This window comes from Quercus robur, chromosome 12 (assembly GCF_932294415.1).
Source record: "Quercus robur chromosome 12, dhQueRobu3.1, whole genome shotgun sequence".
NCBI classification, from domain to species: Eukaryota; Viridiplantae; Streptophyta; class Magnoliopsida; order Fagales; family Fagaceae; genus Quercus; species Quercus robur.
The window spans coordinates 28,202,377-28,226,476 of record NC_065545.1 but is presented as its reverse complement, the minus strand read 5'-3'; the positions used below and the strand labels follow the sequence as shown (position 1 = coordinate 28,226,476).

The following is a 24,100-nucleotide window of genomic DNA, read 5'->3' as shown; positions in this document are numbered from 1 at the left end:
GGAACGAGTTCTCCGAATCTAACCTACACGTGTGTGGTAGGGACGACACCAAGGCTAGAATATATAACATGGAAAGATGTACTAAAGAGGGGGGGGGGGGGAATAAAGGATCAGGACTGTAACTCTTGTACAATTTTATTATTCAACAAAACCATATGATACGAACTACTTGGACTATTCCGAGTATAGATTTTCTAATCTGAATTGTGTCTTACAGTCTAAAACTATTAAATCTAATAGTTTTTCTTCTGGGATAGATCTAGTTCTTCCATCCACGCTTTACAAATTTATTGTTTGGGTCACTTGGGTTTGAGCCCAATCCTGTTTTGGGACCAATCCAATCTCAGTCCTTACAAATTTACTAATTAGTTGTTTTTAAATATTGATAATAGACTTTTAGTTGGAGTAGAGGAAAAACGTTGGGTTATTTTATTTTTTATTTTATTTTTTATAAAGAAAATGAGGGTTGTTTGGAATTTAAGTTTGGAATTTTTTATAATAGACTTTTAGTTTGAATAGAATTTAAATTTGTTGAAATTTAAATGATAAAATTTTACCTAAATTAAATAGTTGTTAAATATTATCCCTTAATTTGAGGAAATTTATCCTAACAAATAATATAAAATTAATTTACTAATTAGTGAGAGTAGCCACTTGGCACAACCACGGTTTCTAAGTCCAACTTTTATTACATAGTAAGTATATGATTAGAAGTTCTTAAAATGTTGATAATAGACTTTAGTTGGAATAGAAGTCAAAACGTGGTTGTTTTTTTTTTTTTTTAAGAAAGAAAACGTGGTTTGTTTTCTGAGATTTAAGTTTAGAAGTTTTTATAATAGACTTTTGGTTTAAATAGAATTTATACTTGTTGAAATATTTAAGTTAAAAAAATTTTGATAATAGACTTTTAGATTGAATAGAATTTAAATTTGTTGAAGTTTAAAAGTTTTATATAAATCAAATTGTTGTTAAATATTATCTCTTAATTTGAGGAAATATAACATAACAACTAATCTATATATAAAACCGAAACTTTTGAAACTTTCACAATTTTCCACGTCAGCACAATATTTAAATAAAATTATTTTTGTTTAATCCAAACTTAACAAGGAGTGAAACTCTATCTCTCTAATAAGTCCAACTTAAACTTAAACTCAAACTCATCATTATCATTTTTTTAAAAACAAAAATATTTTTGTTTAATCCAAACTTAACAAGTAGTGAAACTCTATCTCTCTAACAGGTCCAACTTAAATCCAAACTCAAACATTGATAATTTATCTCCAAATTTAGGAGGTTAATCATGAACATTATAAAAACAAAGCAAACCCCAATATTTTTTTTTAAGCCAAGTAGAGATATGAAATCTTCTTATGTTATTTTCTTTTCCTCTACTTTGTTTAAAAAAAAAAAAAATTTATTTTATAGTTTTTCATGTATTTTTAAAAAGTAATTTTCGTACATGAACTACCAAAATCTCTTTAGCCCTTTTTTACAAGATAAAAAAGCTTGCAATAATTGAAATTATTCTTTTGAATGTAACCTATCTTTCTCTTATATTTCTCTATTATTTAGTCATATATATTTTGTTTTGTTTCAATAATTTCTAAGCAGTGAATCATCTGATTCTTTGATATTTTTTGGTCTTTCAAAAGTTTTAATATTTGAATTTTTGAGTTATTTTTTTGCAGTATCTGAAACTGTCTAACAAATGTTTTTGAAAGCCATTACATGTTCAAGCAATGGGTTTTTCATCAAATTGTAACACAAATTGAAGTCATACAAGAGCAAATCATGCAATGGTGCAGTTTCTTAAATTTTTTATAAAATTATTTTAGTCTATCTCACAAATAGGTTAGTTCCCGTGCATAGCACAAATTAGCGACTAGTATAAAATTAATTTACTAATTAGTTGTTCTTAAAATAGTGATAATAGACTTTTAGTTGGAGTAGAAGTCAAAACATGGTTTTGTTTTTTTAGAAAAAAAATATGGGTTGTTGTTTGAAATTTAAGTTTAGAATTTTTAATAGACTTTTATTGATTTCAGCATTATAGCACAAATTGAACGCCACCCAAAAATTCTTACACCAAACTAAACAAAACAAAAACAAAAAACTCCACTTGGGTCCACAATGCGCTGAACAGACTGGTCACATAAATCAAATGGGTAGAAAGATATAACTATAAAATGCAAAACCCATTTTTTCTATCACATCATAGAATCTAAATACCAATGTACCAAAAGTCTCAACCTTTAGGATCCCATCAAAAATGTACCACAAGGAATGACTCAGAGAAAAAGTAAATAAGTCTCGTGTCACATAGAGTGGCACAATAAATGTCACAACTCGCCTATGTGGCAAGTTGTAGTAGGTGGAGAGCGTTCCCACATAGACTCACCATCAATTCTTCACCAACTACAACTCACTATATGAACGAGTTGTGGCATTTTTGTGCCACTTCACTTTATGTGGCACAAGACTTGTTCAAAAGTAAACACAAACAAAAACTCCATGAAACATTAAAAAAGCACATACCTTTGTGTTCAAGGGCCATCATGATAATGTACATTAACAGTAATCACATCAATCATAGCTCCCTCCAAAACTTCCCACCTAATTTAAACCAACCCATCAAAAAAAAATAAAATAAATAAAAAGCAAGCAAATTTGAATGATTCATAAGAATAAATTGTTTGTGAAGTTTTTTGTGAATTGTGATTTGCTTACATGCTGAGGAGAGCGAGGCATGATCATGCGAGCAGTTTTGTTGTGGCAAAATATTAATGTTTATTAAGGCAGAAGAGAGGCAGAGACCAAATTCAAAGAAAGGTATAACACTGAGGAGGAAAGAGTAGATCCCACGGCACTGGCCTCATGGATACTATTATTTAACACAATGTTTTGTTTTTGAAGTAACTTGAGACGATTGAGTGGCTGGATAAAGGATAATGCTGATTTTAACAATATAAAATTAGGATAATCATAATGTTATAGAGTAATAATTAATATTTTTTTGAGAGAGTAATAATTAGGGTGTGTTTAGATAGAACTTATTTTGCTGAAACTGAAAACTGAAAATACTGTAGTAAAATAATTTTTAAATGTGTGAATAGTGCTGTGGGACCCATTTTTAATGAAAAAATTGATAAAAAATGAAATTTATGGGTCCGTGAACAGTGCATATGTGCACTGTTCACTGCAGAAAGTCAACATTTGCAGTTACTGTTCATTGAACAGTAACCGCAATACTCCAAAACGTGTGAAAACAAAAAAGAAAAAAAAAAAAAAAAAAGGAACAAAACGCAGCTTGGAAACGCAGACTTGAAATCCAAACACACACTTAATATCTAATAAGATATAAAAATATAAAAATTGGTATTACCAAAAAAATATTAGGTCAGATGATTAAAATAATTAGAATGAACAGTATTAAATTTTATTTTAAATTACTTGAAATTTGTGGCAATAAAATTTTAGTTCTGAGTAGAATTATTAATTTCTTAAAACTTGCTTTTACTTAAATTAAATTCCTATCATTTAAGATTTCTTTTTTTGAGATATAATATATTGTTAACCTATCAACTCAAATCATTTTTCCCTCTAGATCCCAAACATTTAATGCAAGGAAATGTGTCAATTAAGTTACAAGACGCTTAACAACTGTTAAGATAGATAGAATTTCAGTATAATTTTTGTTGTCAAATAAGCCAAACCAACCACTACTTAGAAACACATGTACCTAATGTTTTTACATACGTTTGTCAAAGGAATTGGTTGCCCCAACATGCTTTGCGAGCAAACATCCTTAATTTTGTCAGTGCTAAAGGGCGACTATACATGTAGTAAGTCTAGCTATTGATTTAAAGGCCAGCTCAATATATTTTAAGCTATAAGGGAATAAATTTAAGTGAGATTTTTTTTTATATTTAAATATTAATCAAAAATACTTTTAATTCTTTAAAAAAAAAAAAAACCATTTTTCTTGTTTATTAGATGTAAAATTATTAATAACTTTTATTTTGTATTTAAGTTTTATTAACATTACTTTTACAATTAATAATAGTTAATCAACTTAATCTTTATGACACAATCGATTTGAAGTAGGGTTTTATCAATTTTTGAGCATTTAGAAATCTAATATAATTGAAAGCCTTAACTCTTTTACATATATATATATATATATATATATATATATATATATATATATATATATTATGAATGGTCGGATGATCATTAACTCTCAATTTTACTAATAACTTAGTACTTTAATTTTTATTAAAAAAATTCTCAAAAAAAAAAATTGTTAATCAATCATCCACATAATATACTACATTATTATCAGTTTTCCACATGGAAATTATATTTTGTAAATTTTTTTATTTTTTGTTAAATTAAAATTTTGGAAAAAACACTTGTAGGGGTAGCATTTTAGTTCCTGAGCTCAAAGGGTAGAAGGATTTAGGCCCAAAAAGCCCAACACAGTGAATTTGTAGAAAATGGGCTTAAAAGCTAGGCTTCCATGGATTAAGCAACATACACAGTGGATTAAAGATAATATGAAAGCAAAGAAAGACAAGTTCGATGCAAAGAAATCCTTCCCTGGTGAAGTCCAAGGAGAGTGATTCTTGAATATAATTCTTTTAAACTTGGATACAATTTTAGTTTTTGTTGCTACAGTGTTTTCTCTACAAATTTTCTGATCCCCTCTCCCTAGAGGGTCTCTTACATATAGCACCCTTTAGATGATCTTGGCCCTCCACTTATTGATTGTCCAGGCCACTACTTGAGTGCTTGTCCCAGCAGACACCTTCCCAAACCCTTTGTGAGTTATGGCAGCCAAGGCAGTACTATTCAGGGGTCTTCTCCACATAAATGCAGTCAGGAGGTTTGGTGGGATGCATTAAATGTGGTGGTAGCCACCATCCCTTCAGTCATGTCAGGGCTAACCCCTTCTCCAAAACTCTTTTTTTCCAGTATGACCTCCTCTGGTAACGTGCCACTAACATGGCATTACTGTCTGAGGGTGTGACCTCCTCGGCACGATAATGGCCCCCCTCAGCCATGGGTATGACACATGGTGCAATTACCTTATTTAAATGTCCATACCCCACAATAGCCCCTCAAAACTCCAATTTTTTCCTTTTATTCAAGGAGAAAAGTGGGTTTTGACATTGGATAATTAATTCCACATGTTTCTTTGACTTCCACACATGAGAATGTTACTTCGCGTGCCCCACAACCGTTCTGGCACTTCGTAGTCCACAACATCTCATTAAATGCTCCAGGCGGTGCTTTGTTCCCCACGTCCTACGATGAAATGGAGATCCTACGGCTGCCATTTTTCCTTAAATTTTGGGCAAGATAACTCCCACCCAATTCCGCCTCCTATATAAGGCACTTAGGGGATTCATTTCCCTCACTTTCCCAATCTTCGAACTCTCAAGACTTCCTAGATTGCCAAACTTTCAAGACTTTCCAAATCTTCAAACTTTCGAGAAGCTCCTAAAGTGACCCTTGTCCTTATTTTCGCAAGTTTTTTTTGTTCTTAGGCTATTTTCTCCTTGACCAGTTTCCTCAGCTTTCTACTTTTTACTTCTTCTTCACAAATATTTCCTTCACTTCTCTTTAGTCTACTCTGATGGGTAGGTTTGCCCACCTAGTAGATTCTCCTGCTGGTATGGAGGGGTTTAAGGCCTTGTATCACATTCCCCGAGGTGTTTTCTTGCAATTCTACTCTCCGAGTGAGTGGCTCACCTACAAGAATGAAGGGGAGGTCGTCATTCCCATGATCACCTTCATAAAAGGAGGAATGAAGCTTCCCAAGGATAACGTGACTAGGGACTATTTAATCGCCCATAAGCTGTGCCCCTACCAATGGCCCAACCTATTTAGGATTCTAGGTAGTGTAGACGCTCTCAACGAGTAAATGGGGTTGAACCTCACCTGGCACGACATCGTTTGGATGTACGAGCGCCATTTGATGGCAGACTTGGGCTACTACCTTAAGTCTAGGTCTTCATTTTTTAGGCTCGTCTTGGGTCTTCCCAAGTTTAACAAGAGTGTGAAAGATGACTACCTAATCGCCTCTAGTAAATGGCATGATGGTCTTCACTGCCCAACCCGAGAGGGAGAGCCAAGTGGGGTACCCTAAGTTTAGGTCTTTTAACATGGGCACTAGTTCCATAGTTTTGTTGCTCTTTCCTTTCCTTTAGTATTTTGTTTCTTTCTAACGGAGGGCTTCATTATTCTGACTGTGGTTTTGCTTCTTGGCTATTTTTGCAGATAAAAAATACGTGGCCTCCGACCTTAACTTCATCAATGTTGCAGACCTCAACAAATTGCTAAGGTCTGAGGTGATTGTGAGCTCGGACAGACAGTTGAGAGCCGTCCATCTCATCCTCAACTTCCAGCCCCTATCCGACAAGTTCTAAGACAAGGGCCACACAATCATGGCCGGTGATCCTCGATTGGCTTAGATAGACATCTCAGTAGCCAAATTTCTAGCTTGAGAAGACATCATGCAAGTTGAACTGCCCTCTCGTCACTTTCCCCATGAAGCAGCAGTTCTAAGAGAAGAGACTGCCTCTTTGAGTCTATCCCTCGAGGCAAAGATAGACTAGTTTCACCTTGTGGAAGAGAGAGAGAAGTAGGGAGAGCCTGTGATCTAGGTCTCTGATACGAAAGGCGAGCTTGACAAATTTTCAAGTGTCCGCACTTTTGGGTTCATAGTTGCATGCATAGACAATAGTTCAGAGGAGGAAGAAGAAGGAATGACTTTGAATAGGAAGTAAGGTCTACATGAGCTCCTCGTAGACAAGACCAAAAGGTTGGCACCTAAGGACGTCTCGGGGTCCCAGCCTCCTAGTGCTCTTCCCCCCCCCCTCCTCTATAGTTAACCCATTTGTTGTTGCCAACTTGAAAAAGAAAAGGAAGGAGAAGAAGGTGGCCGATGAGGGGGAGTTGGTCCCTCAAAAAGAGCCCAAGCAGCAAAAGACGACCAAGGGGTAGGGGAGGACCTCTTCGGTCGAAAGTAAGGAGGACCACAATGCAGCCAAGGTGCGCCCTCAAAACCTAGTGTGGAATCCCCGGCTGGAACTGGAGGAGGCAGCCATACCGCAAAGCTCCTCCATCAGGGAGTTCCAGAGAGGGCATGCCCACTACCTAGCCAAGGCCCTAGAGCAGCCCCTGCCTAAGGATATGGTTGCATTGCAAACCATGAGGCAGCAAGATCTTTTTCTGTCCCTGAAGAGGAACTTGGCCTTGGTAAGCTTCTTGTTATGCCTTCCTGATTTCATGCTAGGTTGTCATTTTCTTTTGGCGTAAACACACTTTTAGTCTCTAAATTTTGGCTTTTTTCCATTTTGATCTCTACATTTTAATTTTACCACTTTTAGTCTCTAACCAATTAATGTGTGTTATTTTCATCCTTTCTTCAGTCAACCGACGAAAATATCTGAGGTGGCTGCCGGAGGAATTAAAATATTATAAAAAATGCCGTATCAGCATCTAATATTTTTAAAATAATTTATTAATTTTAACTAAATAAAAAAAGAAAAAACAGAATTAAAAACAATAAAATACCCTCCCAACTATGCCTCCATCTTCAATGACAACCTTCCCGTCGAGCTCTTCCCTCATTACACCACCATCGAGTACTCCCAAGACAACCAAATCGACCAGTTGCTGCCGCAACTGCCGCTTGTTTTCTTGTTCGTGATCAATTCCTGTCTCATTAAGGAAGAGATGGGGTTTCTGAAGTCTCCGATCTACAAGCTAAGAGCATCTTGAATGGCGCTTGATCCACAAAAATGAGATGTGGAGGTTAAAGGGCAAAATAGAGGGATTGATCTGGGTTTGTGTTGGTATGGTTGAGGGATTGAGCTAAGTTTGTTCAATTTTGTGGGTATTTTGTTAATGATTGTATTGATTTAATTTTCAGATTTAAATCTATTTTTTCTTTCGGATAATTTGGTTTGTGTATATATATGGATTGATTTTTTTTTTTTTACAATATTCTTTTATGATTTTTCTGTGTTTGATTTCTGGGTTTGTATGATTTTTTTGGGTTTGTGCTTTTGTGTGTTCTTGATGGGTTTGTATGATTTTTTGGATTTGACTTGGCATTTATTTTGAGAGTAAATAGTTTATGTTTGTTATTGTGTTCTTTGTGTTTTTAAATTTGAGTTTGTGTTTGGTTCTGGGTTTGTGCTCTTATGTTGTTGTAATGATGTTTAAATCTGTGATCATGTTCTTTTTTTATTTAGTTAAAATTGATAAATTATTTTTTTTAAAAAAAATTAGATGCTGATGTGACATTTTTTATAATATTTTAATCCCTCCAGCAGCCATCTTATATATTTACGTTGGTTGACTAACAGAAAGGACAAAAATAACACACGTTAATTGGTTTAGGGACTAAAAGTGGTAAAATTAAAATGTAGGGACCAAAATGGAAAAAAGCCAAAATGTAGCGACTAAAAGTGCATTTACACCTTTTCTCTTTTGATATAGCATTTCCTTGTTATTTTTGCGCAAGCCATCCAGGAGGTATTCATGGCTGAGGAGTAGGTGAGAAACGCCCACAACGAAGCTAGGGTCGAGGCTAACTTTCATGTTGAGACCAGCAAGGCCTTAGGTGCAGTGGAGCAGAAGAACCAGGAGCTGACTACGAAGTTGACAGCTAAGGAGAGGGAGAGGAGGAGCGCTAAGGCTAGCCTCAAGAATGCTTAAGACCAGGTTGAAAAGCAATGCAAGAAGCTCTATTATGCTAAGATAGAGCTTGCCACAGCCAAGCACGACTTGAAGGATGAGTTAGGGAAGGCTAAGGAGGCTGCTCAGACGGCCAAGGAAGTTGCGAAGGCTTCGAAACAAGCATCCTATGACCTTGGGGTGCAGGAAACCGAGGTCCACTTGGCAGAGGAGCTGGCGGAGGTTTACAGGAATTACTGCCAGGAAGTGTGGGCAGAGGCACTCAACCTAGTAGGAGCCCCTGCTGCTTCGGAGTGGAGGAAGGCTGAGAACATCTACTACCCTCCAAACATCCGCGAGTTTCTAGCTGCACTCCCTCCTCTTGCTACCCCTGCACCAACCTCCTCTAAGTAGCCTTCTATCATCCAGGCCTCTCTTCCTCCTCCTGAGGTCTCCAAAAGGCCTAGCAAGGCTGGTGACCAAAAGCCAGGGGGTTGAGGTGGCTAAGAGTAAGGGGGTTGGCCAGGGCGGTTCTCGGCCAGAGGATAAAGGCAAGGGCAAGGAGGTCAAACCCCGGCCAGAGGCCAAGGGTCCAGAGGCTGCCTTCAAGATCAAGGATGTCACTCCCAAGGCCAAAAATGATGCTCCTAAGGCAAAGGAAACTAATCTCAAATCCAAGGAAGCTGATCCTAAGGCTACTGTCTCACTTGTCTCCCAGCCAGGCAATAAAGAAGACCCTCATCCAGCTAAGGCATAGTTTAGGATCTTTTTCTTTTACTCTTTTTCCCTTTCTTTTATTTATTATTATTTTTTTGTACTTACTTTTCCTTTTTTGTAATGGCTATCTGCCACTGTTCATAATGTATCTTTCCTTTGTTTAATGAAAAGATATCAACTTTGCTTTATGAACCTTTGTTTTTCTTTCTTTACTTATGTCTAATTGGTTGTGGTTACTGCTTTATCTTTTGTTAAAAGGTTAAATTGATGATGCTTCTGAGGGTGAACACCCATACTTTAACAAAAGCTAACAGTAATGATTTGTTTGTTAATTCGAGTAGATTAAGCCCATGTAAATAGTGAGAAAAATTTACCCAAAGCATGTGGACTAAGGAACCCAACATTACCAAGGTTCTATTTAACACTTAAAGAAATAATGAGGAGTATTAATTTACCCAAGGTATGTGGTCCAAGGGGCTAGGCATGACCAAGGTTCTGTTTAACACTTAGAGAAATAATGAGGAGTATTAATTTACCCAAGGTATGTGGTCCGAGGGGCCAAGCATGACCAATGTTCTGTTTAATACTTAGAGAAATAATAAGGAGTATTAATTTACTCAAGGTATATGGTTCAAGAGGCCAGACATAACCAAGGTTCTGTTTAGTACCCACATAAGTAATTACGAATATTAATTTACTCAAGGTATGTGATCCAAGGAGTCAGACATGACCAAAATTCTGTTCAATATCCCCACAAGTAATCCAGGTGACACATAATTCTATATAAAAAAAAAAATGACAGATTTGGCTTTCATTAATAATAATACCTTTGCAGGTTGTTTACATTCCAAGGGCGTGGTACAACATTTTCGTCCAAATCTTTTAGGAAGTATGCACCTATTCCAGCTACCAAGGTGATACGGTATGACCCTTCCCAATTAGATCTTAACTTTCCCCATGTCGGGTTTCTTGCAGTACCCAGAACTTTTTTCAATACCAAGTCCCCTGGGGCAAATAGTCTTAACTTTACACTTGAGTCATACCCTTGTTTGAGCTTTTACTGATAATATGCTAATTGAACCATGAAATTTTCTCTCTGCTCTTCAGTTAAATCCAAACTCTTCTCTAGTAGGTTATCATTGCTGTCTGAAGTGAATAAACTTGTCCTCATCATTGGAAATCCAATCTCTAGAGGAATCACAACCTTGGCTCCATAGGTCATTGAAAAGGGTGTCTCCCCCGTTGACCTACGAGGGGTAGTCTGATACTTCCAAAGAACGTGTGACAACTCTTCCACCCATCTACTCTTTGCATCATCTAACCTTTTCTTGACTCCATTCACTATAACCTTATTGACAGCCTCGGCCTGTCCATTCCCTTAGGGATAAGCTGGGGTGGAGTACCTATCCTTAATGCCCAAATTACAACAGTACCTCCTGAAGGCTTTGCTATCAAATTAAAGATCATAGACTGAGATGTGGGTGTGAGGAATCCCAAACTGAGTGACAATATTTTTCCACACAAATTTCTTAGCGTCCACATCTCTAATATTTGATAGGGGCTCAACTTCATCCTACTTGGTGAAGTAATCAGTGCTGACCAACAGCCACCTCCTATTTCCCGCTGCTTTAGGGAAAAGCCCCACAATGTCCAAGCTCCACTGGACAAAAGGCCAAAGGCTAGACAAAGGATTGAGGACACCCACTGCCTGATGAATATTTGGGGCATACTTCTGACATTGGTCACACTTCTTCACGTACTCCTGTGTTTTCTTTTGCATATTTGACCACCAATACCCTTGGGTGAGGGCCCTGTGAGACAATGACCTACCCCCTATATGACTTCCACAAATCCCTTCGTGTAACTCCTCTAAGAGTGGGTCAACTACCTCAGGATGAATGCATAGCAAGTACGTCCCAAAAAAAGAGTGTTTGTATAACTTTTGATCCTCGAACAACCAAAACCGAGGAGCTCTTCTTTGCACCTTATCAACCTCGCCCTTCTCCTCAAGCAAGATGTCATTCTTAAGAAATAGGATAATAGGATCCATCCAACTAAACCCCACCCTAGCCTGGTGAATAAGGACCTTTTCCTCTCTCATCTCGGTGGGCTTGCATAAATCGTCAACCAGGATCACGCAAGGTAAACCCTGCACTGAGGAGGTTGCAAGAGTGACAAGAGAGTCAGCATGCGTGTTTTTGCTCCTTAGGATTTGTTGTAAGGAGAAAGATTCAAACCTCGACTGCAAGTGCCTGACTTGTTTCAATTAGTCCTGTATTCTTGCATCCTGGGCTTCTAGTTCTCCATTTACTTGGCCTACAATCAACCTCAAATCTGAAAATATCTCCACTGTTCTTTCTCTTATTTTCTGAACCATAGTCATTCCCACTAACAAAGCCACATACTCAGCCTCATTGTTCATAGCCAAGAAGCCCAGTCTTAAGGATTTCTCAATGATGATCCTTTCAGGAGATACTACAACTAGCCCCACACTTGATCCCCTTTGATTTGCTGCGCCATCGACATACACCTTCAAAGATAAAGGTTCTTGTAAGGAGATCATCCCAATTGATTTTCCATCCATGTTCGGCCTTTCACCATTTTCTTCTAGGGAAGGCTCGGTAAACTCAACCACCAAATCTGCAAGGACCTAACTCTTTAGAGAAGTGTGAGGCATATACTTGATGTCAAAAGCTCTTAGGATCATTCCCCATTTTGCAACCCTCCCTGTGTAATTAGCTTTCTGAAGTAGTGGTCAAATAGGGAGTTAGGTCAGAATCACAACGGTATGAGCCTAGAAGTAATGTGGGAGCTTCCATGTAGCATGCACTACTGCCAAAAAGGCCTTCTTCAAGGGTAAATAACGAACCTTTGCCTCATGTAGTTATTTACTCATATAATAAACTGATCTTTGTACCCCATCATTAACCCATATTAACATTAGACTCACTGTGTGTGAGGCCACAACAATGTAGGCAAATAAAACCTCCTCCTCCTCGGGTTTGGACATAATAGGTGGCCGAGAAAGATATTCCTTCAATTACTGGAAGGCTGAGGAACATTCTTTTATCCATTCAAATCCCTTTCACTTATGCAACAACTGGAAGAAGGGCCTACACCTGTCTGTTGACAGAGAAATGAATTGGTTCAAGGCGACAGTCATTCCTGTCAACTTCTGGACGTCTTTGGGATTTCGAGGAGGCTGCAGGTTCTTAATTTCTCTAATCTGATTAAGGTCAACTTCGATTCTGCAATGGGTAACCATATAACCCAAAAACTTGCCAAAGCCTACGCTGAAAGAACACTTAGCGGCATTAATGCGCAATTTGTTTTTCCTTAGTATTCCGAAAATATTCCCAAGGTCATCTATATGCTCAGACTCTACTTTATTCTTCATCACCATATCATCTATACACACCTCAATATTTTTTTCCAACTGAGACTCAAACATCCTGGTCATCATCCTCTGGTAGGTAGACCCTACATTTTTCAATCCAAAGGGCATTACTTTGTAGTGGTAATTCCCAATGGGTGTAAGAAAAGCAGTCTTTTCTTGATCATCTAGAGCTAACGATATCTGATAATAGCCCTGAAAAGTGTCCAAAAAGCTCATCTGAAAATGGCTTACAATTGCATCCACGAATTAATCTATCCAAAGTAGGGGGAAAGGGTCTTTTGGGTAAGTTTTATTTAAATCCGTAAAGTCTACACATACTTGCCACTTCCCAGTTTTCTTTTTTACCACTATTATGTTGGCCAGCCATTCGGGGTAAAACATCTCCTTTATGGCTCCAGCCTGCTTGAGCTTGAGTACTTACCCCTTGACAGTGTCAGAATGTTCCCTAGATGAGTGCCAAGGTGGTTGCTTCTTGTAGATGGCAGAGGGATTGACATTTAAACGATGGCAAATGAATTCCGGATCCACCCCAGGGGCTTCGTAGGTGCTCCATGCAAACACATCAATATTTTTTTTGAGAAAATCTATCAGCTCTTGCCTTTCCCGAAGAGACAGTTGAACTCTAACCTGAAAAAACTTCTCCTCATCGTCGCCAATGACAACTCTTTCCAATTGCTCGCATTTTGCCCCTTCTTCCTCTACCTCTGTGGACAACACTAGCACTTTTGATTGCTATAAGTCTCGCCCCGTAGAGGATGAGGACTCACCCCCGGTCCGATGTCTAATCGCGGCCACCATGCATTGCCTGGCCATAGATTGGCTCCCCACCAGCTCTTCAATCCAATCCCCAGATAGATACTTCACCTTCAGGAGTAGGGTGGAAGGTATGGCTCTTATGGCGTGAAGCCAAAGCCTCGCCACAATAGCAATGTAAGGGGAGTAGGTATCTACCATGATGAAGTTCACATCCATGACCTCTGTCCCTGTCTGAATGGGTAGTTGGATTTGGCCTTTTGGAAAAATAATCTTCCCATCAAACCCTATTAAAGGGAAATCATAGTAGGTCAAGTCCTCAGACCTCAGCTTCAGTACCTTAAATAGGCCAGGGTATATGATCTCTATGCCACTGCCCTAATCTGCCAACACTCTCTTCACATTGTACCCACCTATCCTGAGGGTGACCACCAGGGTATCATCATGTGGCTGCAAGGTCCCAACCTTATCTTCATCCAAGAAGCTCAAAGTCGGTTGGACTTTTATTCTACTCCTCTTTGAATCAGGGGATGAGCTACCTATAGATGGCTGAACTACAAACATCACCCTAGATGACTGAGAACCAGTCCTTCCCGGAGTAGCGAGAATGACACTAATTGTACCTAAAGGTGGTTTTGCGGGAGCATTTCTCTAAGCCCCTGACCCTGCCTGACCACACTGTCTGTTGGGTTGATACAAGAATTGCTTCAATTTTTCTACCTTAACTAATTGCTCCAGATGGCTCCACAAAATCCTACAATCCTCGATAATGTGCCCTCGTTCCTAGTGGTATTGGCAATGGAGACTTTGGTTGCAGTGGGGTCTCCCCCCATCCTGTTCGGCCATTAAAAGTATAGCTCATTCTTGATTTTTTCCAAGATTTGGTGTACTGGCTCTTGGAACATGGTACCAACTACCTGGTAGTAGTAGATCCAGAATGCCTTGTAAAATCTCTCCGAAGTCGGTTGTTATTGTATTTATTCAACCTAAGATCCCTTCTATCCTGAAGGACCACCTTAGCCTTCCTATTTCCCTGCTGCTAGTCCTCTTCGACCCACTTATACTCATCAATACAGTCCATAAGCTGATGCACACTCCCAACTGGTTTCCTAGTCAAAGACTTTCTCAAATCGTGCTCAGTGGGTAAGCCGACCTTGAAAGTCCTTATAGCCACGTCATCAAAGTTCTCATCTATCTCATTGAACATCTCCCAGTACTTGTCATAATACGTTTTCAGGGTCTCCCTTTCTTGTATGGACATAGACAGCAGGGAATCCAAGGGACTAGGGACCCAGCTATAAGTCACAAAACGAGCCCTGAAGGCCCTAGTGATAGAACCTTCTCTCAAACCGTCGAACCACCTCATTGCCACGGGCCCTAAACTGGATGGGAACACTTTGCACATCAAGGCTTCATTTTGGGAGTGAATGACCATTCTCTGGTTGAAGTACTGACATGCTCCACAGGGTCCATTTTGCCATTATACATGGTGAACGTTGGCTGGATAAACCACCGAGGAAGTTTTCTCCCTTCAATTCTATGCTTAATCAACGATTTCGAGATCTAGTTAGAAACCCTGCTCAACATCATTGCCCAGACCTTTGCGAGATGGACTCTTACTCCTTCGCTTATAATGATGGTCCTCATCATATGAAAAAGACTCACTAGGAAGAGTCCTGGACTTAGTCCTGTAGCTACCATCTCTGTCACCATCAAAAGAAGGGTCGGAATCTAAAGGAGTCATTCTTTGTCATTCGCAGCATAGCCTCCTGCGAAGACAGTCAATCTCCAACTGCATGCTCCTGGTATTCTCTTCATGAGAGATGTAACTCCCGCCTCAAGATTGGCTCCTAACAGTATGCGTGGTGTGCACGATAACCTCGCGATCCCTCCTTTGTTCAAGATTGAAAAATTGGTCCTGACGTTAAGAACCAACAGACTCCTCTCAATTGGACCTTGAACCCACCATAGCTAGAAGTTGATCTTACTAAAACTCACGCTTTCCCACAGACGGAGCCAATTGTAGAGGTAGCGTTTTGGTTCTTGAGCCCAATGGGTGGAAGGATTCAGGCCTAAAGAGCCCAATACAATGAATTTGTAGAAAGTGGGCTTAAAAGCTAGGCTTCCATGGATCAAGCAACACGCACAATGGATTAAAGATAATAAGAAAGCAAAGAAAGACAAGTTCTATGCAAAGAAATCCTTCCTCGGTGTAGTCCGAGGAGAGTGGTTCTTGAATATAGTTTTTTTTAGACTTGGATACAATTTCTATTCTTGTTGCTACAGTATTTTCTCTACAAATTTTCTGATCCCCTCTCTCTAAAGGGTCTCTTACATTATATAGCTCCCTTTAAATGATCTTGGCCCTTCACTTGTTGATCATCCAAGCCACTACTTGAGTGTTTGTCCCATCAAACACATTCCCAAACCCTTTATGAATTGTGACAGTCAAGGCAACACTATTCAGGGGTCTTCTCCACATAAATGCAATCAAGAGGATTGGTAGGATTTATTAAATGTGGTGGCAGCTACTATCCCTTCGATCATGTCAGGGCTAACCCCTTCTCCAAAACTCTTTTTCTACAGTATGACCTCCTCTAGTAACGTGTCACAGACGTAGCCTTACTGTCCGAGAGTGTGACCTCCTTGGCATAATAATGGCCCCCTTGGCCATGGGTATGACACGTGGCGCGATTACCTTATTTAAATTCCTGTACCCCACAACACTATTTTGATTTCTAAACTTTACTAAAAAATTGTTTTTCATTCCGAAGGTTTAAAAAATTCTTTTTTCACCTTTAAACTTTGTAAAGAGTTTTTTCAATAGCTTAAAGACAAAAATAAGGATGAAAAAAGAAAAAATTTCAATTGCTTAGAGATTAAAAAAAAAAAAAAGATGTTTTAAGTTTAAGGACAAAAATAAAATATTCTTAATAGTTTATGAACGAAAGAAAAACTTCTCAATAGTTTAGGAAAATGAATGTTTTAAAGTTTGGAAATGAAAATAAACTTTTGGCAAAGTTTAAAGACTAAAATAATATTTTACCCTAGAAATTTTATTATAAAGAGGTCTGGGTCCATGCCATTTCCCATCTTTACCTTCAAAATGTGGAGAGGAAGATTGGAGATGGGAAGGGCCCAATAGCATTAGAAAAAGGGACCCATACAGCAAGAAGGAACAACAACGAAAGGAACTGGACAACTGGTTTATATATTTGTGATGATGGAGGAGATGACCTAGTGGAGAGTGACTAATCCAGAGTTTCTAGATAGACTCTCTGATGATTGAGAGCATCACCTTCAAATATAATGTTGTTCCAAACCCACAAATTATATGTAGAGGAGACAACCAGGAATGAAGCTACCAAATAATATTACTAGTACATGCATAGACAGATTTACCCAAATGAAAACTGCATATATATAAATATAGTAGCAACTAGCAAGGAAGGAATTTGTCTGGTCTAATTGCAACATCAAAATTAATCTTTATCCAGCTAGGGTGAGGAGGGGACCAAGAGCTATGTGCTGGTTTTTGTGTTTTGGTGGATTGTGAGGTCCTAAAGCTGTGCTTGTGCAAAGAGAAAAATCTTATGTAAGCAAGTGTTTGTTGTTTCTATGGATCCAAATTTAGTCACATGTAACAATTGCAAATGGTAAATACTTTAGGGGGGCTCTTCAAAAGAGAGGTTTAGGTGGGGACATACATGCATAGCTTAATCTTTTTTTTTTTTTTTTAAATAAATAAATAAATTTATGCACAGATTATTGTAATGGATATGGGAAGTCTGCTGAGGTGGATAGGCCAGAGAGGAGGAGAGCCAAACCAATTGGACAAATGGGGCATTGCGTGAAGAGATGGAAGGTTGTCTCAGCATTGGTATTATAGAAGATGTATGATTTTTCTATTTATAGGGATTTAAAAAAAAAAAAAAACAATTTTGGGGGCTTTTTTTTCTTTTTTACTGTAATGGGAGCCAGAGATTCTTTTTGTAATTTTCTGAGTCAGCCCTGAATGATTTCCATTAAAAAAAAAATCCATTCGCACAATTTGTTTTATGGAAAAAAAAAAATCAAAAATCAAAAGCAGTCAAAAGATGAAAAGGAAAAAAAATCAATCCGACACTTTGTACAACGAGAATCACATTCTCATCCGACTCTTTGTACTTGGAACCGTTATGCTTAAAATTTGTAAGTTTTTTTTTTTTTTTTTTTTCCTCAATTTCTATTTGCAGGCCAGAAATTGTTGTTATAGATTTTTTTTCCCCTTTGGGTCAAACCATACGTTTCTAAAAAAATCTAATAACTAAAATGGCCAAAAGTGTGTTTCTAGTTTGAACAATTTAAATCAAAAGCTAAAACATTATATTCAAATGTGGAACAGGGTCAAAAGTAGAGAACTGAAAAGATGAAAAGTTTATGAATTGATGCAACATTATATTCAAAGCTGAAAACAAATGTTACAGATGATCATCAATTGACAAGGTGGAAGAGAAACCATGGAAAGCAGTTTTCTTCCCTCTCCTGATCTCATCAGACCACTCCAAAGAGAAGAAAATGTGTTGTCTACCTTACTGTTCTTTCCGAGCTTTAGATCTGACAGGCTTTGCAGGTCTAATTATGTAACCTAGGAGGATCAATACTATGGGAACGATGGTTCCAATAAAATATACGCTCCCATACGAGGCGATTGTTTCATGCAGGCTTAGCACCTGTCCAATACAAGCACATAAGCATAAGAAACTTATTTCTTTGGTAAAATAAGCATAAGAAACTTGAAAGCAAAATGTTCTGGATCCTAGAAAAACTAGTGAAGTGACATTGTATGTGAGAAAAGGACTAACCATGAAACCAACACAGGAGTAGTTCAGAACCAAAACTGTGTAAGCAAAGTTCAAAAACACAAGTATCTTCTTAAACAGACCCATAGTTGGAGGAATAGCTTGCTGCCATCTGTAAATGACTGTTTGGACAGAAATAAAATAGTAAAGGCAAACAAAGAATTAGTTCAAATATCTGAACAAAACACACAGCGAATTAAGAGGGAGGGGGGGGGGGGGAGGGGGGGTAAGGTCTAATCAATACCTCTTGAACCAGCAATCATCAATGCTGACTGAACAAAGAAGATGATGTATCCAGGATATAATCCCTGTAATTTGAAGCGACAAGAAGCATAAGGCAGATGTAAATTTGTGTTGAAGTTGAAATTGAAGACAAAAAAAGGCTCACACTTCCATTAATAAACCCAAGATGAAAGGGAAAACTTCATAGAGAAACACGAACAAAAAAAAAAAAAAAAACCTTGTTCTTTGTTCTTAATGAAGCAAAGTATGAAAACTAGTCACTGCTTATACCATCTCTGAGATAAAGAGTGTTTATATTGATTGGGTAGAGGGAAAACATAAAATGCCTAATAAGCAAGTCGCAATATTTAGGAAAAATTTTGTGTGTGATAAGGATAAAAGACCAGGTTAAAATTACAAGGACTCGTAAATAAAATGGCACTATGAATGATGATTCATGAAAATAATAGTGTACTTTCTGCTTTACAGATTCTTTTATTTATAATCATATGGTTATGGCAACATTTAAGATTAAAGGATGCCTCAATCAAAGAAGAATTTGGAAATATGAAACTGGAACTGAAAGATGGCAGAAATTGTACCATGAACCTAATAATATGAAAGAAACTGCAGTGTATAAAACTTGATAAGGTAAAAAGGCTCTGTAATCACCATCAGAAAGAACACCAGGTGTATCAAAAAACAAGGGCATTGATTTGTTAAAAAACCTAAAAATTGGCACAGATAGTGAATAGTAAGAATAAGATACATTGGCTAGTAGATTGAATTAACTAAAAAAAATGGCACAAGTAATATCGGGGGATAACAAAATATGCAGGAGAATCAAAATATAATAAGGCTGAACTTATACTTACATGCCAAACAGCACTGACAGTCTGTGTAGCCAGCAACTGAAAGAAACCAGCCTTCTTGCCCTTCGGAACGAGTCTCTCATAAACATCTACAGCAGCACAAGATATTAGCTATTCACTTTAAACATTCATCTTTTGCTTTGATGTTCTACATACTCATATATCCATAAAGTACTAAGACCAATTTTAGAAAATCAAAGTCTGCCACTTTAGCATTCAGTAACCTGTTGTACTAGGATCGGATGGCACAAAAGACATCCAAACAGCAAACTTGTGAACTAACTTTGTTTTTTAAAGAGATATTTTGACTTATAATTTCCTATAGAAATTTCAAAGGGTAAAGAATACGATGTGTCAATGAATTGGATCAAGATCCTAACAGGACCATTATAACAGCCATTATAACAGGTAATAATATTTTCAGCCCACAGGATCCAATTGTTACAAAATTAAATTTAAAAAAAGAATGATATGGATTACAGTTCAGTTTACTTTTACCAGGTAAATCAAATTATCGATTCAACTCTTTTCTGATTCATTTCTTTTTTCTTTAAGTTAGTTTCTGATTCATTCCTTAAAAAGGGGGGGGGGGGGGGGGGTGGGGAATCATGATTCATACATGGACTTCTTGATTTTAGTTTTCCAATGCAAATTCAATGTTTATGGGTAATCAAAAAGTATATATTTCCTTTCAGATAACCAAGCAAAACCTAGGATATAAAGGAATGGAACACTCAGATAATAGAGAAACTTACAACGACGCAACCAGGTGCTGACTTGGATATTCCACACAAGTGGCAATTCGACTGCACTCTTTGCGAACTCGACACCTAGAATGTCAACATTTTTGGCACGGTCCCAGCATGGCTTTGGTGGAGAAGATTCTGTCCATCCAGTAAAACCCAAGCCAGAAATAATAATAGAGGCTTCTGAAATTGACCAGATGAAGTAATATTTCCAGCGTGCTGTAAAGCCAGCCATGAATTGGTAACTCAACCGTTTCCAGAATCCCCATCCTTGGTATATGGGATCGGTAAACCGGGACAAAGGATGCTGAGGTACCAGATACAGATACAAGGCCATGCAAAAAGCAGCTTGAAGAAGGGCTCGAACCATTGCCCCGTATGGTGATGGTGAGGGTCCATTCTCTGAATGGCTCCAAATCTGCAAAAGATTCAAAGAGAAAAGAAAAAAGTGGAAAACAATGAGAGACTAGAAAAGCTAAAAGCACTTATTCTCTATTAAACAAGGAATACTGAAGCACAAATTGAGAACACAATAGACCTACCCCCTTTCCTTCAGTCCAGTCAAGATAATCCTTCATTTCATAAACTGGACCTGCAAAGTGACTACCACAGCTGAGGCAGTAACCAAAGTACTCAATCAATGAGGGCAACTTAATCAACCGATTTTTCTTCTGCGTCTCACTCAATCCTTCCTCTTTTAATAGCCCATCATTGTAATTTATTGCACAGGAAATGACTTTCAGTGTTAACACCATCAGGGCTCCTAAATATTAGAAGGAAATACACAATTAACTGACACATAATTACCACATATGAGTTCTTATGCATATGAATGAAAAAAGAAAAGTGAGGGAGGGAGGGGGGGGGATTGAACTTGATCAACATAGGCGGTTATCAGCTTCAAAAATCAAGAGAAGGTTGATAACCACCAAAAACTTTATTGAAGTTATCAGTCACTAATCAGATAACTCCTAGTTTTCATTGGAAGACATTGACACTCGTCAGAACCCAGGAAAAATCAGAAAATAAAAGGATGGCAATCAGTGGAAATCAGGTGCCATATAAAGGAACAGGCCCTTATCTATCAAATTTATCAACAGGAAATCTTTAAAAGATAATTAATCCAAGAAATATAGTGTAAAGAGTAGTTATTATCATTTCACCTCTATATGACAAAATGTGAGTTAGGTACAAAGGCTGAAAATGTGCTTACCTGTGGCATCAATACCTCCTTCCTTCCATGCATCACCACTCATGTAATAGACATGGCTACACATGCATACAAACGGTCAAGAATCCAAGATAAAAAGGCATATATTTTAAAAAAAATTGAATTCCAAATAAAATGCACAGAAAAGACATTTTCAAATATCCTTCAGAAATTAGTTGAAGTTTTAAAATCAATTAAGACCAAAAACAAACAAACATAGCAATATTTTTAGTTAAAAATCTCTAGGGAAAAAAAATTGCGGCAGGTTACATGGAATCAATAGCCCCATTTCCAACATGAACATAAAAAAAATAATTTTAAATGTGTTCATGCATCTAACAAGTTCAGGAATCATTTTAACCAGATTGGGGTAAAGCTGTTTACTATCACTTCTCTCAAACCCCTGCAGAAGTGGGAACCTTGTGCACTAGGTATGAACTTTTTGTTCATGCATCCAAAAAAGAAGAAGCAGGACACTTTGTCGGTCACGTATAATGCAAATTATCAGATTCATAAAGCAGAGAATACTTCAGTTTGGGCTAGATTTTTTATTTTTTATTTTATTTTTTTCAAGAAGTTAGCTATTTTCATATTTGTTATCAGATGATCTGCCTGTCATGGCCTCCATCATTGGCAAGGTGACTCAACTGATTCTATAACTTAAGCAAAAAATGTGAAATTCTTACAATGAAATTTGGTTACATTCTCGTAATCTCTAGACATTCTTTTTGCACTTGAGACACCTCTCAGCTACACTCTATACAAAAGGAATATTGCCTTTGCTTGCACCAAAACATGTAAGAATATGGTCACATTTTTAGTCTTTCTTCGGGCTAGACAAAACAACATTAGAAAAACTGAGGATAGGAAAATTTATTTTCCCTCTATGTTGAAATATGACGAAGACCCTATTTCTCAAATTTAACAATTACCTTCGTAGGGAAGCCACTCTAATTGCCCCCTCTTATCCTTTTTTTCATAAAAAAATAATAAATTACCTTTGTTCTTCATCAGTTTTTTAGCAATTGCATCAAAATTTAAAAGGTTGGAGAAAGGCAGAAACAACAACATTAAACCAAAACACTACAGGGAAAACTAAATGGGAAAAAATAATTCAAATGCAAACTTTCCCAAGTTCTTCTACACCGCATGCCAAGGTCAACATTGAACGGTTTTCCAACCCGACCATTAAAACTTGCAAATTGAAAATCAATCAAGCATCCAAATTTTCATATTAAAACTTGGCATTAAAAGGCAATAAACACGTCATAATATACCAATCTTAAAAAAAGTAATAATAAATAAATAAATAAAAAAAGGTGTCATTGTAACCGCAGTTTCTATTGCTTTCACCAATGACAAAATAATGTCCAATTCGATGCTTTCAATCACCATGGGAAAAGGGAAAATAAATAAATAAATAAATAAATCGCTTTTTGTATAACAGTGCACATTGAAATTCTCGCGCATTCACATAATATCAAACTTACAAATCAAAGAAACCAATCATTTTTCTTCGAATTAAAGCAAAACTGAGAAAGAGTAAGAATAAATACCAGCCAATAAGATATCCAAATCCCAAGAAGAACGTGAGAACCCCACATCGCGAGCGAAATAGCACCATCGAAGCGTAACCCAACAACATGGGGACCAAAAAATGAAGATTCGAAGAGAACCCAAATGAAAGATAGGATAGAAGAAAGCCTGACACGGCCGAGTACAGGTGCTTGGCGAGTCGACCCGGAACGAATCGCCAGAGGAAGCTCACGGGTATGGTGGTCACGAAGCATAGGAGGAACCTAAGCACCGGGACCGACACACCGATCGCTCCCGCCATGGAATCCAGTTGCAGCTCCATAGCTAATTAGCGTTGACTCGGTCAGAAATCTGAGTCTGAGTCTGAGTCTGGCTCAGTGAGTTGATTTTCCCGGACTCGCTGGAACAAATCTGTGTCCTCGTAATTTTCAGGGGATATGTAAACAAAAAAACAAACAACGTTATTATGATTTATGAACCGTGAAGTGAAGGGAAACCAAAGTGGGAAAAGTTCTAAGGTATATATAATTCGATTCAGTCATGTGAAATTACTGAAATGCCCTTATACGTTCGGATTGGTGGGTCCGGTAATAGCCGTGGCCGCTCGATAATCGTACGTTCGCGTAGGAATAACGTTTTTGGATTTGTGAGTTGTGATGATACTTGGAAATTGTCTTGTCCCTCTGCCTCGCCGAATCGGAGAGTTTCTTTCTTCTCCCGACAGAAAGAAAGATAGATTATAGTTATAGACTTATAGATATACAGTGACCGTACTCGCCCTGTCATTGGAAACGTGTAACTCTATCTTTGCGGGAACAGTCAGCGTACGGTGATTTTGAGACGGCTACTAGCAGTACATTCGTTTGGGATAACAAAATTTGATTTTTTTATATAATATTTTGTCCATCTCAATTTGTTTGTCTTATTTCAAAAGTCAAACATTTTAAAAAAATATCATTTATTCTTTTGTCTGTCTTATAAAAATGTATAACTTTATAAAACTGTCCTTAAATAAGTGTATCAGCTTTTTTTTTAAAAGAGTTATTCTTAATAAGACAACTAAAAAGGTACCCCAATTAGATTGATTTTTTAAAAAGAAATAATATGTTTACAAC

The 24,100-nt window shown here is 37.5% G+C and overlaps 1 protein-coding gene across 4 annotated transcripts; it reads right to left on the bottom strand.

Moving 5' to 3' along the window:
- Positions 1-17,900: 17,900 nt before the first annotated feature.
- On the bottom strand, positions 17,901-23,740 carry LOC126710294 (lysophospholipid acyltransferase 1). 4 transcript variants are annotated; one of them, XM_050410704.1, is made up of 9 exons: positions 23,538-23,740; positions 23,006-23,396; positions 21,453-21,508; positions 20,782-21,002; positions 20,249-20,657; positions 19,497-19,582; positions 18,644-18,707; positions 18,403-18,521; positions 17,901-18,270 (listed from the first exon to the last, which is right to left on the bottom strand). In XM_050410704.1, exons 2-9 carry the CDS (start codon positions 23,305-23,307, stop codon positions 18,130-18,132), a joined length of 1,398 nt encoding a protein of 465 aa, XP_050266661.1. In that variant the 5' UTR covers positions 23,308-23,396; positions 23,538-23,740; the 3' UTR covers positions 17,901-18,129. The 4 variants fall into 4 exon arrangements, with proteins under 4 accessions (XP_050266661.1, XP_050266662.1, XP_050266660.1 ...); XM_050410705.1 differs by having other exon boundaries at positions 23,554-23,740; XM_050410703.1 differs by having other exon boundaries at positions 23,006-23,422; positions 23,538-23,739.
- Between the last annotated feature and the right edge of the window lie 360 nt (positions 23,741-24,100).

What these genes read in the sequence shown, in the direction of transcription:
- LOC126710294 (XM_050410704.1), bottom strand. Translation starts at nt 23,307, where the DNA reads ATGGAGCTGCAACTGGATTCCATGGCGGGAGCGATCGGTGTGTCGGTC. An exon ending in GATGATTGCTGGTTCAAGAG is followed by an intron (nt 18,522 to 18,643) that starts GTATTGATTAGA and finishes CTGTCCAAACAG; the next exon opens with TCATTTACAGATGGCAGCAA. An exon ending in ACTCCTGTGTTGGTTTCATG is followed by an intron (nt 18,271 to 18,402) that starts GTTAGTCCTTTT and finishes TGTATTGGACAG; the next exon opens with GTGCTAAGCCTGCATGAAAC.